This window comes from Hemitrygon akajei, chromosome 5 (genome assembly GCF_048418815.1).
Source record: "Hemitrygon akajei chromosome 5, sHemAka1.3, whole genome shotgun sequence".
NCBI lineage: Eukaryota > Metazoa > Chordata > Chondrichthyes > Myliobatiformes > Dasyatidae > Hemitrygon > Hemitrygon akajei.
This window is the reverse complement of record NC_133128.1, coordinates 72,874,473-72,892,602: the sequence shown is the minus strand read 5'-3', so window position 1 is coordinate 72,892,602 and position 18,130 is coordinate 72,874,473. Positions and strand designations below refer to the sequence as shown.

The following is an 18,130-nucleotide window of genomic DNA, read 5'->3' as shown; positions in this document are numbered from 1 at the left end:
ATTGTTGGACACAGTAGTGATGAAAACTTTGGGAAAGTTGCAAGTGGTCCGTGGTACCCTTTTCACAGCTCTGTAGATAGGAATCTCTGAGACAATTTCAATCAAGAAATCACTGAAGTTTCTGTCTATCACTGTATTGTTTATTATTTTTAAACCATTAAATTTGGAACACAAATTATAACCAAAAGCATTCTTTGCTTGAATACCTTCAGCCACAATCAACATAAGAACGTGCACTAAATACTTTGGAGAACTCCTGTTGTGGCTTTGCAGACTGTAGTTGCTACAAAGAGCACATGTACTCACCTTTTCAGCCAGTACTTATTGGGGACCAAGTCCAGTGTGCACTTTATCTATGTGGCTGGCAGCATATTGTACTGGAAATAAGCACGTAATAGTTCATTTGTTTCTCAAACTTCAGTTCATCTATCCTGGAGACTGAGCTTCCGAACTTCACACCAACCAGGTTTCAGGTGAAAGGCTTATGCAGTTATCTCACCAAGCAGCCAAGTACTTTTATATAATTATTTTGCATATACTTTGGGGTATGTAATGATGCTTACATCACGTAAATTATTCTTACATGCGAGCCACAGCTTTCTTGGCCAATTTACGTTGTAATCTGCGATTCTCATCCGTGTCACGAAGTACATGATCTTCTGCTGCCCATCTATCCCAGCTAAAGACAGGAGGATAAAGACAGGTAAAAATAAAAGGCAAAAAAAAAACAAAATGAAAAATCAAAGGAAGTTACTAAAGCAAAATAAGGTAATTAACCTATTCAATAGCACAAGTATATTTTCAAATGTAAAACTGCTTTGGTCAGTAAAAGGATTAAAAGAGCTTTTAGGAAAAGGGCAGATCATTTGGTTTAAAACATTAAAACAATATACAGCAATTTTTGAAGGAAAAAAAATTGCAATACAACTAAGAAAATGTCAATTTAGCATGGTGGAGTCAAAGTGTAGAAAAATGGAAAGCACTGGATGTAACATTTTGAAAAAATTATGCTTGGAACAATCCCAAATGAAAGCAAATGTGACATCCAAAAATAACACACAGAACAAATCTTGGCCAAAAGTTCAGAATGTCTTCTTGTTCACACAAAACCCTGCAGTACTCTTAGTAATACAGTATAACATTTAGCCTTCAAAGCAGCCTTCATAGTTCCAGATTCTCATTAATTTACAATGTTTATAATATCATTTTTAGTCTTTTCAGATGTATTAGAAGATTACATTACTCCAAGACATAAGTTTGAAGATGCTTAATGAAAAGAACACCAAACTGCACCAAGGAAATTTATAAACAAAATACACAAATTAGACACTTCCACTTATTTCCTATCATAATGAAGCACTGAAATAAGTATAAAATTTCAATGGCTGAAATTTATCCAAGAGTAAGATATTAAAAATAAATTAGAGTAAAATTACTGAATTAAGAAGCCACCACAATCTCCAGATTAGATTTGTTAAATTTCAATTTTGAATTTTATATGATGGTTGAGATAAAATAATTCATTTTCTAACTAGTTGGGTGTATAAAACTGAGGATGAGAGGATGAATACAGGGCCCTGGTGGAGGACTTTGTCAAATGGTGTAAGCTGAATCATCTGCAGCTCTACATCAGTAAGACAGAGGAGATGCTGAGGACGTGGATGTAGTGAGAACCTACAAGTACCTGGGGGTGCACCTGGATGACAGACTTGAATGGAGCACCAACACAGGCTATGTACAAGAAGGGCTAGAGTCACCACTACTTCCTGAGATGACTGAGGTAATTTCGAGTATGTAAGCCTCTCTTTCACATGTTTTACCAGACTGTTGTCACCAGTACAATCTTCTATGCTGTGGTGAGCTGTGGCAATGGCATCAACACAGATGATGCCAAAAGGCTCAATAAACTGATTAGAAAGGTTGGCTCTGTTATAGGAATCAAACTGGACACACTGGAGGCTGTGGTAGAACAAAAGGATCCTACAGAAAATCCTGGCAATTCTGGACAATGTTTCTCACTCTCTGCATGCCTCCTTGGCTGAACAGAGGAGCACTTTTAGTAATAGATAAGAAAACAGAGCTGCTCCAAAGAGCGCTCTATGAGTTCATCCTCACTCCGGCCATTAGGCACTATAATGTGTCCAACCTACAGCCGGAGAAGTGATGACCCCTCCTGTTAAGACTGTTTGAGGCAACTTATTCTTTTATTCTTTCTTCTCCTCTAATATTTGTACATTTGAAGTCTATGCACTTGTAATGCTAATAGGACACTAATTTCCTTCGGGCTCAATAAAGTATCTATCTACTCAAAACATTCAACTGCAGCTTACAGACATTTGTCATTCATCAGTCCAAAAATTCATTATGTTTTTAGATTCATGGTACAAATTCTCCAAATCTTACTCACACAAAGCTAAGCCAAACAGAACCAATCAAAAAAAGTAAATGTTTGCAAGTCTTTAATGGCAACACCATTAATCATCATAATCATAGAACTAAAATTATTAGAATTCATGCAAGGTCCTCTTATTAGAAGAGCTATTATAATTCTGTAGATTACAGCAAGGCCAGATGCTTAAAACAATTTAAATCTCAACTATCCATTGATTGACCAGTTACAATCAACCTTCCCCCCCCCCCCCCCACTGGCAATTGAATGCTGTATTACCCCCCAAAAAAATAGAATGGGAACACATCTTCAATTAAGAACAAAATAAACAACTCCAGATATGATTACGTGAACTTCAATCAGCAAAATACACACATTTCCTAATCTTGGCTATCTACAAATCTTAAAAGAACTGTGCAAATATAACTCACAAGCTAGTGCTGAAGATGACAATCCCAATTTAATCAGGACAACTAGAATTTCACAAGATTCAAATTTACTTGTGACATTAATATATTGTACACAATAATACCAAGCTATTTAAGGACAGAAGTTTAAAAATCTATAAGCTCATAAGCTTTTAACTTTTATTATAAAATAATTATGAAAAAATTTATAAAGAAATTAAGATAGTTCATGTTCAGGGATTTCCAAGCACATGAGAATTCAGCAATACAGATGATATACTGAACAGTTTTGTTCTTCAAATTGTTAAGTAGTCCAGTTATCATCAATTCATGACAACAGCTGGAAAGTTTTGGCACAAATGTGAAAATTTGATTATATGTTTCTATTCTCAAAAATTTGAGCTTTTGATAAACTGAAACACAAGAAAAACATCTGAAGAAATCTGGAAATGTACCAAAAAATAAAGGCTATGAACTCTGCTTCAAACATACACCAAGTGAACATGTTAAAGCATATCTCAGCACTGTTTGAAAGTGCTCAATATGAACGTGTTCAGATGAGCTACATATAAACAATGAATGTATAGATGGGATTCAAACACCATCTTTATGCATTGTTTCTGAAGGCTCAAAAAATGAAGAGCAGATGCCATCAATGGAATTTGATAACAGTACGCCAAACAAATGTTACATAGTCCTTGGCTATTTTAAGTCCAAATTCTTATCACAATAGTCCTGAAAAACATAGCTACAAACACAATGTATTCACACCAGTTTTATTTTGGTTGGTCTCAAAGCAATATGCGATGTTTGAAATACAGCAAGACTCATTTAACATTTTTTAAAATATGATTTTAAAGAGATACAGACACACACAAAAAAAAGATGCAGAGGCATCACAGACAATGAGAATTAAAAAATTACTATATAAGCAGTAATAATCAGACAAGTACAAAATCAAAGCTTCTTCATAAATCACCAGAGTGAAAGAAAGGCACAATTAAACTAAAATAGTAAGTCACAATTTGTTTCAATAAATGGTGGAAACTGAGAAGAATCTGCTGAATCACTTCAACAAATGGACTGAAATAATGTAGTAGTAGAGCAGGAAAAGTTTGGATTAAGAAAGAGTTCCAGGTAGATTTCTGTTAAATGATAAGGAGCAATAGGTTATTCAAATTGTTGCCTTTTTGCTTACTAAGACCTCTTGTACACAATATGTATTTTTCTGAAGGCATCTATATATTATGCAAAAGGATAGTAACACCTTAAAGAGAAAATGCATCATGCAGTTATAATGACTGCTCAGGGAAATATCAGCAATCTGCACCAGGAAGTAATGTTTACTAATGCGTAACTACCGTAGATTCCGGATTTTAAGCCGCTACTTTTTTCCCACATTTTGAACAGCTTTGAACTTTGCGGCCAATAATCCGAAGCGGCTAATGCAAGGTTTTTTTCATGCCGCCTCGTAAACATTTTGCCTCGTAACAGTAGACCAATAAAATTGATGAGTAGTTCACAGAGGTCCAATGAAATTGTACGATAAATCAAGCGCACTTTCACAATTAAATTATTGTAAATCAGTCATTTGTACTCACCCTCATCAACATGGAAAACACTCGAAGCATTGTGCTACCTACCCTACTTAGTTTAAACTATATTTGTTTTCTGTACTACATCGCGGGATGCTATGACGTCACACCCGGTTTCGCGGCGTCTTGTGGGAAAATGCCTTTTGCGATGAAACGGAAAGGAGGGGGGAGCGGATTACGCGAGCGGCTTTGGATCTGAGCGAACTCTGCTTTTAAATGCCGTTTGCGATGAAACGGAAAGGAGGGGGGAGCGGATTACGCAAGCGGCTTTGGATCCGAGCGAACTCTGCTTTTAAATGCCGTTTGCGATGAAACGGAAAGGAGGGGGGAGCGGATTACGCGAGCGGCTTTGGATCCGAGCGAACTCTGCTTTTAAATGCCGTTTGCGATGAAACGGAAAGGAGGGGGGGAGCGGATTACGCGAGCGGCTTTGGATCTGAGCGAACTCTGCTTTTAAGTTAAAGGTATCAATAACTTTTCCTGGTAGGCTGCAGTATATATATTTTTTACCAGTCGTTAGGAGATATTGGAATGTTGTTCAGTAAAGAAGTATACGCAACGTATATTTAAAAGTAGCCGCGTACGGGCACGGTTCGAAAAAAAGCATTTGCAATATGTATTTGTTTTTGTTACCATATGGATTTAATTAAAAGTTAAAAAAATCCTCACGTGTAATATCTTTCTGTGTAAATATCTCATATTACAACGTGGGACACCTGCGGCCGAAAATCCGGTGCGGCCTAAAATCCGGTGCGGCCTTTACATTTAAAAAAATGATTTTATTTCTAAAATTGGTGCCAGCGGCTTAAAATCAGGTGCGCTCTGTAGTCCGGAATCTACGGTATATATACACCCTAAGACATTACATTGCAGGTAATAGGGATTTGCTGCCACTACAATCATTCAGGGCATTTCCAAAATGGCTCTAAGAAACAATTAATCTTGGAACTCAACACCACCAGACACATATAACTCCCAATGTAAACCATCTGATGAAGTTCCATCAAATACAACACATGGTAACATGGGGAAGGAAGCTTTAAACTAATGCATGCAGCAGAAAAAGACAATTGCAAAACATCACACCACTTTTTTAAAAATCTTCTAATAAAGAATTTATTTTATAGTATACCATCAGAATTCACATAGTTTAAAAGCAAACTAATCCAATAATCTTCGTTTCACTTCCATTGACACTGTTTTCCCTTGTTGCTGATGTGATAATTATCCAATTTATTCAATTTTAGTTTTCCTGTCCCTTTTTCTCTTCTATTTAAATTTATTTCTTTTCTACTTTTACAAATCCCATTCCTGAATCTTTGAGATGGTTATTTTACTTTGATTCAAAATTCCTTTTGCCCCTCATCACCCCTCTCTGAACTTGAGATTTTTTCCTACTTTAAAAAGGAGATAAAGCAAGTGGCTGCTTAAGAGTTTCTAAGCTTCACTTAGTAACAGAAGCACTTAATCCTGAAGAACAAAGCACTTAGAACAAAGTACTATAGAAAACTGTACAGTGTACATCAAGGACTACTTCTTAGAACAGCAAGCAAGGTGGAAGAATTAGTAAGAGATATTGTGGTTAAAAATTTCTTAGGAAATTGTGGTCACAATATGATAAAATTTCAGACTGAGGGTGAAAGCTACATGCAACAACTTAAATGAGCCAATTACACTGGTATGAAGGTGTGTCTAAGGTGGACTGGGAAAATATGTTAAAAGACAGGTCAGTAGATGAAGAGTAGAAGATATTCAAAGAGTTGGTGCATAACACTCAGCAGAAATTAGAAAATGGATTCTATAATCTATAATTAACAAAGGTCACAGATAAGTTTAAATGGAAAATAGGGCATACAATTTGGCACAGAATGGAAAATGTTGGAATATGGCAGCAAAAAACTTTAAAATTGATAAGATTAAGAAAAATGATTGAAAGGAAACTTGCTGTAATACCACACACACAGTAAGAGTTTCTATGGTCATATAGGTAGGAAGAAGGCAGCTAAGTTTGGAAACACTTGACAACAAGGCCAATGAATTAATAACAGGAAATAAAAAATGGCAGGCATGATAATTTTTTGTATCTGTCTTCTCTGTGGAGCATGTTGGAAATATCCTTAAAATAATTTCAAATAACATGGAGGAAATGGCAACTTAGAGGCTCAGATTTACCTCTGCAAATTGCCAGGATTCAAATAGTCTGAAAGCAAAGGATTTAAGAACATAGTTGCAGAGGCAGTGGACCTATTGGTTGAAGTTCTTCAAAACTCTCCAAATTTCAGGTGGCTACCCAAAGACTTACTAACAAACTTCCCTTGTTCAAATAGAAGGGAGGAAGATAAAGGGCACATTACCATAGGATAGTTAGTTTCAACAGAGTTTTGTTTCAATAGGGTGCTCTGAAGGAGTTCAGAAAATAAGGGGCCACCCTATTGAAACAAACAAAACCCAAAGGAAACTTGACAGGGTTGATGTTGACATCTTGGAAGTACTGCAGGAGAACCATAAGGAGATATGGCAACAGAGTAACAGGCCAGCAATGTAAAATAGTGATGCAAATTTCTTCTCTCAGAGAATAGTGCATTTCCAGAATTCTGTGCTATGGCAGGTGGTGGTTTTCAGATAAACAGATGCAAGGTGGAGCTAGATAAATATATGAAAGATTAGAGAATGGATGAATGTGAGGAACAAGTACAGAAGAGGAGCTGAGGCCAACATAAATCAGGCATGATCATACTGAATGCAACTGCAGATTTAAGGGGCCTTATGGCCAAATCCTGCTCTTATCTTTTGTGTTACATTATTTCTTTGTCAAAAAGCAAGAGACAATGAAATTTCTACACAATTAACTTAGTTTGCCCTTGTACTTGTGGAATGCTTAATCCTTCAGTTCCATGGCTGAAGTACTCATTTTTACATTTATGCTGTGTACGGTGGCAGTGTGTTTTGAAATTTGGTGAAACATTTGCAGAGCCCTTTATTCATTCATACAAGCACATGGTAAAATGTCTATTTAAGAAATAAAGTATTTTCTACCTTCTGTTCCAACCATTGAAATGAATCAGATATTCTGGGATTTTTCGACCTTTCTCATCTCTACCAACTTCAACATCAACGATCTGTAAGAGAAGTCAGAAAACATTCAGAAACAGTATAAACAAAAAATAATACCATTCTGTATGTTTTTTTAAAAAAAGACACACATAATATCGGTCATTTCCCTGCTTGAATTTTTTTTTTTAAAAAGTCACAATAAATCACTACAGGAAGGATGTGGAAGCCATAGAAAGGGTGCAGAGGACATTTACAAGGATGTTGCCTGGACTGGGGAGCATGCCTTATAAGAATAGGTTGAGTGAACTCGGCATTTTCTCCTTGGAGCGAAGGAGGATGAAAGGTGACCTGATAGAGGTGTACAAGATGATGAGAAGCATTGATCATGTGGTAGTCAGAGGCTTTTTCCCAGGGCTGAAATGGTTGCCACAAGAGGACACAGGCTTAAGGTGCTGGGGAGTAGGTACAGAGTGGTGAGTGCGTGGAATGGGCTGCCAACAATGGTGGTGTAGGCAGATACGATAGGCTCTCTTAGATAGGAACATGGAGCTTAGTAAAATAGAGGGCTATAGGTAAGCCTAGTAATTTCTAAGGTAGGGACGTGTTTGGCATAACTTTGTGGGCCAAAGGGCCTGTATTGTGCTGTAGGTTTTCTATGTTTCTATCTGCTGATGCTCCATGCTGAATTTTCAGATTTCAGTCCTCAATGGTTAGATACTTCTTTGATGGAAGTTTAAAGAGAAGTTCAAACAGGAAGAAAAAGCACAGCAAATGATTGAAAATAATCTGCAAAGGAACTAAAGGATGGAACTATGTCATACTGAGCATCACTCCCAGTGAAAAATGCAATGATAGTTTAAAAAGAACTTTGCCTTAGAACAATTAATTTAGGGTCAGTGCCATCTTTGTTTGCAAATTTGGACAATACAAGAACTATTCAATGACAAGCATGTATTAGAAATAACAGCAACATTTAAATAATATCATGTGCCCATTGAAAAGCACCAGGGAATAATTTCCTTATGGGATGTTAATGACAAAAACTGCAGTTGGAGTGAACATAATATAGATTTACAAGTTATTCACCACATTGTTCTAGCATAATTCTTAAAATATACTCAAAAAATCTATCCATTTAGTGAATTGATTTTATTAATATTTTGAATCTTTACCTATCTAGCTTTAAAAAAGAAAAGTCTGTTTCATTGGTTTAAATATAGTTGACCATTTTGAATAGTTTGCGTAGTATAACTGATTATCTGGCCTAAATATTAAATTTTTAAACCAATGTTTATACCTTACTGCTCACCTAGTCTATACAATGAAACCTGGAGGTGAAAAAGTGAAGGTCAAATCTAGGTAATGTATTTGACAATTAACATATTTAACTTCCCCCCCCCCCCCCCCACTTCCCAACAGGGCAGTGAGAGCAAGAAGGCCTGCTGATTTAGTATATTGGTGTATCATATACAACAAAGCTTACAATACAGTTTCGTTGGGCCTTCAATGAAGCAAACCACTGCAACATGATTATCAAAAGCATCATCAGTAAAATGGGAAAGGATTGCTTCAGCAACATCTGAAATAGAGTAGGCCAGAAAGGTTGGGGGAGAATTCAAAACTCAAACACAATGTGGCCAAATTCACAAAATAAAGCAAAAGGCTAAAAAATGCTCCAACAGCACCAGCGGAGAGAAGTACTATCTTTACTCAGTGTTCTTTCATCAGAGCAGGTCTGATAAAGGTGTATTGCCCTGAAACATCAGCTTGTTTCTCACTCCACATTCCTAATGTCAGTTCTGCTATTACCTGATGAAAGAAAGTATAGTCAGCAATAAAAAAAAACCCTCTCCCTGCAGCCCAAGAGCTGCCCACCAAATCAGTGTAGAATCATCCATCTACAGGCTCAATATTCACTTATCAGTTGTAAAGGAAATACAGGGAGCAACATAAACCATCATGTATGACCTTTACTAATCACAGAAACAAAGATCAAGGAACCAGTAGTGTTGTAAACATTGTTAAAGAAATTCACCTCCATGTCAGATCACAACACACAACCTGCAATAGACCCCATCACACAGCAGACATCTAGCTAGATATCACCACCAGGCAAACAATTTTCAGAATATTTTTCACTGCAATGTTACACGACACATCTAATGAACTTCCTACTGGAGTTGAACAAATGAGAAACTGCGCAGTCCATGTTGCCTCCATTCCAGAGCAGAGATCAACCCAATTTCAGTCACTGAATCAACGAGACTCGAGCGTGTACACAGTCAGAAGACAAGCTCAATGACATCTTCACATTCTTCCAACAGTTAAAAGAATGGGCCTTATGCTTGATTCAGAAAACAAAGACTCACCAGCTTGGGCAATGTACTCCACCAGAAGTAGTAATTCACAAGACAAATTTTCAAGATTTTGGAAATTTCAACCACTTCCTTTTTTTTTGGAGTCATCCCTCAAAGAATGGAGATGTCAATTATAAAAATTCATTATCACCTTCAGTGCCCCAGCACACAGCCTGATCAATTCTTACACAGCTCACTCTACCAGGCAGCAGTGACCACAATCTTTTGCCACGGATAACCTACAGATGACATGTCCAAGGACTGGAGAGACGCCACCAAATCAGTCTCCACAAAATCCACTGAAGAATATGCAAAGTCTCACCAGGCTTAACAACTTCAGCACCAATTCTTTTGGTTCCGAACTGCAGGCCACATACACCCTATCTTCGTTACAGGTAGTCCCCAAGTTACGAATGTCCGACTTACGAACAACTCTTACTTACAAACCAAGGAAGGAGAATGCTGTCCACCATTTTAAGTAGGATCATGACGCCGTCTGCCATTTTAAGTCAGATCGCAACGCTGTCCGCCATTTTAAGTTATTGCCGTTGACACTGCATTGAGTTTGTAACTTTGTATTTGGCTTAAATTTTTCTTAGCAAGATTCACCCTGACCCCGCCCCCCCTTCCAATTGACTGGTGGCACAGTGAGATCAGTGCCGGGCTCGAGAACGGAGGTTCAGAAGTTCGATCCAATGACAGACCACTCCCGTGCTGGGATGATGTCGATCCAGTGACTCCCATACCATCCATGCTGGGTTGAAGTCGAGCACGCAACTCGACCTCGTAAAAAAAAAACACTGCTACCTCCAGTTTAAATTCTCACACGGAATATTGTGGAGGATCAAATACCCAAACCCAGCACAGCCCCCACTTGTCCCATTTAACCTATCTCAGTGCAATGGAATTTAGGACCCGGGGAATTCAGTGTGATGGTCCTTAGGACCTGGTGGAACTCGGGACCTGCTGTCCGCAGTGTTTCTGTTCCGTTGATGGGAAGCGATCACGATTAAAAATAAAATGGAAATAATAAAGCGTTTGGAAAGAGGTGAAATGTCATCTGTCATTGGAAAAGCGTTAAGCTACAGTCGGTCAACGATCGGAACAATTTTAAAGGATAAAGTGAGAATAATGGACCATGCAAAAGGCCCTGCCCCAATGAAAGCTACAATTATTACTAACCAACGCAGTGGTTTAATTATTAGAATACATACATTTCTTAAGTGTTTTATATGCATAGAAAGGTTACATATATACTGAGACAAATGTTTGACTAACTGATGCTAAATAATACCAGATGTACTTGTTCCGACTTACGTACAAATCCGACTTAAAGACGGACTCAGGAACAGAACTCTTTCATAACTCGGGGACTGCCTGCATATGCGTCTTCAGACTATGCAGATTCACAGTTATGCGAGGAATCTATTTTTACCAATGTCTCCTTATATGCATCCAAAACTCTCAGTTATGTGAGGAGCACTGCTGTCCTGCCAATACAAGTCACGTGCGCCTCACAGTCTCACTCCCACCAGTCTCGCATTGGTTCTGGCAAGGTGTGGATATGTGATCTTGTGCTCTTAAACTTTTGTTGGTTTTACCTGTGGTACAGTGATTTTGTGCTTGAAATATTTAACTGTGCCTCCTAAGCATCCGATGTCCTGCCCTGGGCTATCAGCCGAGAAGCAGAGAACTGCTTTAACACTTGAAAAAAAGTTGGAAATTATAAACAGCACAGCATCAGCTGAAGGTAACACAGCTCTGGGGCGCTATTAACGGGAACAGAATCTTGCCTTTAAAGTTCTTTTGTTGCTTGACAATGCGCCAGCCCATCCTAAACATTTGGACAGCATTCATCCTAACATAACAGTGCGTTTCCTGCCGCCTAACACAATATTGCTGATTCAGCCACTTGACCAAGGTGTGATCCATATTCAATGTTTTTTTACGGCGAACTATCTCTCAGATGCTGCAAGCAACAGACAATTTTGAAAATCCCGGAAGTTTACCAACGGTGAGAGAATGGTGTAAGTTGGAACACTTGGCATAAATGGCAATGGACATGGACCCAAGTTTAGAACGGAGTCAGCATTTCAGTCGTTCCCTGCTGTCAACCCTTCTTCCCTACAAGCAAATTTATGCTGAAAAACAAAATGCTACCAAGCAAACAACCCTCACCACTTTCTTCAAACCAGTGTCATTTCCTGCTGCCGGGTGTTCTAAAGAGTTCTGTGAGTCTTCCTTCACCCCTTGCTGTGCTTGATATGATCCCAACACCACAATAACCACTCATCTCCCGGAGCGACACACCTGTCACTGTTGGTGAGTACTGCACACCCTAGTATGTTAACTTTCTATGATTTATTATGTTGAATATTACCTTAAATTGATTAAACATAATACAAATGTTGCCTTGTGGTACTGCTTTTGTGTCCTATTGGTATGAAAATGTGAATAAATTACAGATAAAACATATTTAGGATGTCCTCTGGAATGCATCCCTATTTTCTCCATTTACATAATTATTCAAATTATGCGTCGACTGGAAGGAACATATCCCCCGCATATAACAAGGATAGGGTGTAGATGAAAGGCCCAGCATTTAACACTGAAACAAACACACTATTACAAGCTCCAGAGTTGAAGGAGGACCAATATCCACACATTGCACTGGTTAGAGAGATAAAGAGTGAGATCATAAAGTTTTAAAATTTAGCTGTCAGACCAACCAATAGAGGGTGAAGATACGAGCAAAAGATGAATGAGATAAGGGCAGTACTAAGATGCCAACAGTCATTGCACAGGTAAGTGCATGGTCATACAGGGTGGCAGTACATTGGAAAGCCACACTTGGGAGATAAACTTAGTGGTAAGTGTAAGGAAATGCAGCAGATGTGTCATTAGGAGGTCAGCATAGGTAAAATAATGGCAAGATTGCAAAAAAAAAATCAGGTTTCAATTGAGATGACTGCAAAAGATTGTGACACAGGGAACAAAAACACCATGATTGGGTTTAGTTGGAGGAAATTTCTTCCCATCCATACTGGATGCTGAAAGAAATTGAAGTCCAACATGGTGGTCCAAGTGTACACTATACAAATCAGGCTGTCAAACCTATGGCATGTGTGCCCAAGATGGAACACAAAACTTCTGCTGGCACATGGCATGCAGTGCCACCCTCGATTCTTTACACTCTACCCATAACAAAAAGGCACATTATTGCCATCTTTACTGCCAAATGTAGTGGGGATTCTTTACTAAACAAAGCAGTGGGATGTTTTCATAATTACTGTTAATTTATTAATCAATGATTAATGATTAAAGGTATTTTAGCCACAAATATGTTAGAAGTCGAATCTTGTCAGGATTAGCCTGCAAGGCAAATTCAGCAAGGAACCTGAATCTTCTTTCAACCCTTTTAATACTTAACCCAAAATTCTGTTGCTCAGTCAGGCTTCGAAGTCACGATCATAGCGTGTTATTGCCGGTCACGTTGGAAACACAGCACAAGGACAGAAACAACGAAAATCATACAATAAGGTTACTGTCAAATTACTGTTTTACTCACTGCCCTCAATCATCATGCCGGAGGCCCCGAATGAGAATCAGCTCCCAGATGGATCCTGTACCCCAAAGGCAATGAGCTGACCCCCCCCCCCCATCCAACGCGGATTTCCATCTCCACCCCCGCCAGATTTCTCCACGGGCTTGCATGTGCCCAAGCCTCAGCCCCCTTGGCCGGCTCTCCCAATCCCCCGCGGGCTGGGCCCCCCACCATCTCCGGGGCCGGCAGCGGTTCGAGGCCGGACCCCTACCTTGGCATCATATAGGACCTTGGCTTTCGTCGGGTCTGGCTCGAAGCAAAGAACTCGTTCCCCTTTACGGAATTTAAATTTCATTCCCCGTGTGTTCATTTGCTCATGATGAAGCTCGAGGTGAAGCAGTTTAACCCTGCCGTTACAGCCGCGCTAGGCCGGCACCTGACCGGACAACTCTACTGCCACAGCGGGACCGTCCCACAGACAAAGGCGTCGCCGACCCGCCCCAGGCCTCACACCGGCAGCGGCTCATCCCGCGGCTCCTCCGCCAATCCGGTCCGCGGCCCACACAATCCACCTCCCTTTTGAGGCGGTATTCGGCCAACTGGTTACGCTATTCGCAGTTTTCGGTAAAATTAGCCAACAGCAGCCCTGATGGCGGCCGCCCGCATGCTTCTGGGAGTTGTAGTCATTGTAGGTTTTAGACGCTGATTGGATGAGACCCAGCCTCCTCCAGATCCCGGGAAGTGCCGCCAGCCCTTTGTGTCTGTTGCTTTCGATTTCCAGCATCTGCAGACTTCCTCGTGTTAGTGAAGCCTTTTCGTCGTTCCTCTGCATCACAGAACTGTTGGCGGAGAGATTCAGTGCCTGAACCCTCGCCCAGTAAGAAACAGTTCACCTTGCCGCTGCTCCCACCAAAGTTACCCCAAATTTCAATAACTACAAAACTTATCACAAAAGAAGGCAATTGGCTTTACTTTCTTAGAAAGTAATGGGCTAAGATGAACACTTGAATATTGTTTACCTATACCGCAGTTTCTCCGTAGCTATAACGCGATATTCTGTTTTCCCCCTGTAAAAACTTGATGTAAAAAATTGCACCATCTCGGATCGCAAGACCCTGCAGTGGATAGTGAGGTCAGCTGAGAAGATCATCGGGGTCTCTCTTCCCACCATCACGGACATTTACACTACACGCTGCATCCGCAAAGCAATCAGCATTATGAAATACCCCACGCACCCCTCATACAATCTCTTCTCCCTCCTGTCGTCTGGGAAAAGGCATCGAAGCATTTGGGCTCTCACGACCAGACTATGTAACAGTTTCTTCCCCCAAGCTATCAGACTCCTCAATACCCGAAGCCTGGACTGACACCTTACTGCCCTATTGTCCTGTTTATTATTTATTGTAAAGCCTGCACTGTTTTTGTGCACTTTTTGCAGTCCTGTGTAGGTCTGTAGTCTAGTGTAGCTTTCTCTGTGTTGTATTTTTTTTATGTAGTTCCGTCTAATTTTTGTACTGTGTCATGTAGCACCATGGTCCTGAAAAATGTTGTCTCATTTTTACTGTGTACTGTACCAGCAGTTATGGTAGAACTGACAATAAAAGTGACTTGACTTGACTTGACTTGATGTATTGATGTCCTGAAATGATTGGTACAGATGGCAAGCTACTGTACTTCGAGCATGTGACAATAAGAAACCGATTACCAACTGAGCTGGAGGAATTCAGCTTGCCCTCCTTTGTTTCTGCTCAGCCACTTGTTAGCAATTATGAGCAGATTAATAGTTTGGCACAGACCAGATGGCCCGAGGGGCCTGTTTCTGTGCTGTAATATTCAATGACTCAAACTTCGAACATTTGTTATCAAAGTATGCATACATTATACAACCTTGAGATTTGTCTTCTTACAGGCAGCCACAAAACAGAAACCCAAAATAACCCACTAAAAAAATACTCAAACACCTCGTGTGAAAAAAAAGCAAATCGTCCAAACAATAAAAGGAAGAAAATAGTCAAGTCAAGTCAAGTCACTTTTATTGTCATTTCGACCATAACTGCTGATACAGAACATAGTAAAAATGGACAACGTTTTTCAGGACCATGGTGTTACATTACACAGTACAAAAACTAGACTGAACTACGTAAAAAAACAACACCGAAAAAAACACTAGACTACAGACCTACACAGGACTACATAAAGTGCACAAAATAGTGCAGGCATCACAATAAATAATAAACAAGACAATAGGGCAAGGTGTCAGTCCAGGCTTCGGGTACTGAGGAGTCTGATAGCTTGGGGGAAGAAACTGTTACATAGTCTGGTCGTGAGATCCCGAATGCTTCGGAGCCTTTTCCCAGATGGCAGGAGGGAGAAGAGATTGTATGAGGGGTACGTGGGGTCCTTCATAATACTGTTTCCTTTGCGGATGCAGCATGTAGTGTAAATGTCTGTGATGGTGGGAAGAGAGACCCCGATGATCTTCTCAGCTGACCTCACTATCCACTGCAGGGTCTTGCGATCCGAGATGGTGCAATTTCCGAACCAGGCAGTGATGCAGCTGCTCAGGATGCTCTCAATACAAACCCTGTAGAATGTGATGAGGATGGGGGTGGGAGATGGCCTTTCCTCAGCCTTCACAGAAAGTAGAGACGCTGCTGGGCTTTCTTTGCTATGGAGCTGGTGTTGAGGGACCAGGTGAGATTCTCCACCAGCTGAACACCAAGAAATTTGATGCTCTTAACGATCTCTACAGAGGAGCCGTCAATGTTCAGCGGGGAGTGGCTGCTCCGTGCCTTCCTGAAGTCAACAACATCTCTTTTGTTTTGTTCACATTCAGAGACAGGTTGTTGGCTCTGCACCTCCTCTCTGTAAGCTGACTTGTCGTTCTTGCTGATGAGAAATAGTACTCAGAACAAAGTGAGTCTGCAGACAAAGCCCAGAGCAGGCCGCAGCCATGGCCCCATTTCAGCACAGAGCCAAACACACGAAGCCCTTAGCAGCTGGAGACTCTACAGAAGAAGATGGATATGATGTTTCCTTCACCTAACATCTCAAGTTTGAAAAATCATAAGATATAGGAGCAGAACTAGGCCATTCAACCCACTGAATGGCCTTATCAATGGTGACTGATTCACTTTTCCCTCTCAACATCAATCTCTTGCTTTCTCCTGCATAATCTTTGACACACTTACTAAAAAGGAACCTTCCGGCCTCCACTTTAAATATACCAAATAACTGGGTTTCTATAGCTGTTTATGGTAATGAATTCCACAGATTTACCACCCACTGCCTAAATAACTTGCTCCTCATTTTTGTTAAAGTCATAGAGCAGCAGTACAGCACAGAAACCAGCCTTTCAGCCCATCTAGTCCATGCCAGCCTGGTGTTCTGCCTGTTAAACATGATTGCTGGCCTACTTGTATCTAGTCCCCCGTACAAATAAATAGAAACACTAACATTCACTTTACATAAGACAGTCTCTAAACCCGCTCTTAAAAGACTATTGAAGGTTTATCTCATACAATAAATAGGACTCTTCACCTCACAATCTACCTCATTATGATCTTGCACCTCATTGTTTACAGGCACTGCACTTTTTCTATAGCCGTCACATTTTTTTCTGCATTCGGTAAACACAAGAGATTCTGCAGATGCTGGAAATCTTGAGGAAAGCACACAAAGTGCCAACCAGCAAGACAGCATCCATGGACAGGAATAGAGTCTTTTTTTTATGTGCCAAGACGTGGCCTGATGACTGATTTCAGCCTGATTCATTGACTGCTCATTCCTCTCCCCATGCACTGACTGACCTGTCGAGTTCCTCCAGCAGTGTGTTCCTCATTCTGCATTGTTACTGTTTTCCCTTGTACTACCTCAAGGCGCTGTGTAATAACCTGACCTACTGTTTATTTAGTTTTATTTAGAGGTACAGCATGACAACAACCCCTGCCCCACCAGCCCAACAAGCCCATCCATGTGACCAATCAGCCCACCAACCCCCTGCCCCTGGAATGTGGGAGGAAACCAGAGCACCAGGAGGAATCCCACTTGGTTGGGAGAACACACAAACTCCCACAGAATCCGGTGGGAACTGAATCTGTGTCACTGGCTCTGTAATAGAGTTATGCCAATTGCTACACTCCACTGCTGACCCTGTGTGAATGCTATACATGACAAGATTTTCACTGTTACAAAGGAACATCGTTTTATTCTGAGCCAGTGTCTTCTAATCCTAGGCTCGCCCATCACGTCCACTCTATCCAGGCCTTTCAATATTTGGTAAGTTTCAATGAGAGTCCCCAGTCCTTCTAACCTCTAGTGAGGACAGGCCCAGAGCCATCAAACACTCCTTATATGTTCAACCTTTCATCCCCAGAATCATTCTCATAGAAAAGATTTTTTTTTAAAGATTTAAATTCACAACCTCTCATTGTCCCAAAACGCTCCTAAGCTAATGGTGTACTTTTGAGATGAGGCCAGCCCAGAAGCAGAGAAATGGAACACAGACCCGATGTGCAACAAGTGCACATGAATTGCATTGTGATAAGGACTGTACAGTATGTTTTGTTTTGGTAATGATGACTAATACTTCAGAGATATCTTCCCTGCTCCTTGTCAGACGAGGACTATGAGATCTTTTATGTTGATCAGAAAAAAAGTTGACTTGTCTGAATCTAAGATAGTGTAGGAGCACAGAAGAGTGTCACCCTGGTTGCTTGCGCTGCCATCTTAATATTAATAATAACAATAATAACATGATTTTCTTACAAATTATGTATTTCAAA

General features: G+C 40.2%; 1 protein-coding gene across 4 annotated transcripts in view; it reads right to left on the bottom strand.

Annotated features, from left to right (window-relative positions):
* The window catches only part of LOC140727873 (MSL complex subunit 3-like), a 31,919-nt gene extending 17,892 nt beyond the window's left edge, over nt 1-14,027 (bottom strand). Inside the window, exons 1-4 of one of the 4 annotated variants that reach the window (XM_073045765.1) lie at nt 13,618-14,025; nt 13,233-13,256; nt 7,428-7,510; nt 564-679 (exon numbers count right to left, since the gene is read on the bottom strand). In XM_073045765.1, coding sequence (XP_072901866.1) covers nt 564-565 — 2 coding nt within the window. In that variant the 5' untranslated portion in view covers nt 566-679; nt 7,428-7,510; nt 13,233-13,256; nt 13,618-14,025. Of the gene's footprint in view, nt 1-563; nt 680-7,427; nt 7,511-9,146; nt 9,241-13,232; nt 13,257-13,617 lie in introns of those variants that run through there. The other 3 variants (XM_073045763.1, XM_073045766.1, XM_073045764.1) reach the window with 3 other exon arrangements.
* Between the last annotated feature and the right edge of the window lie 4,103 nt (nt 14,028-18,130).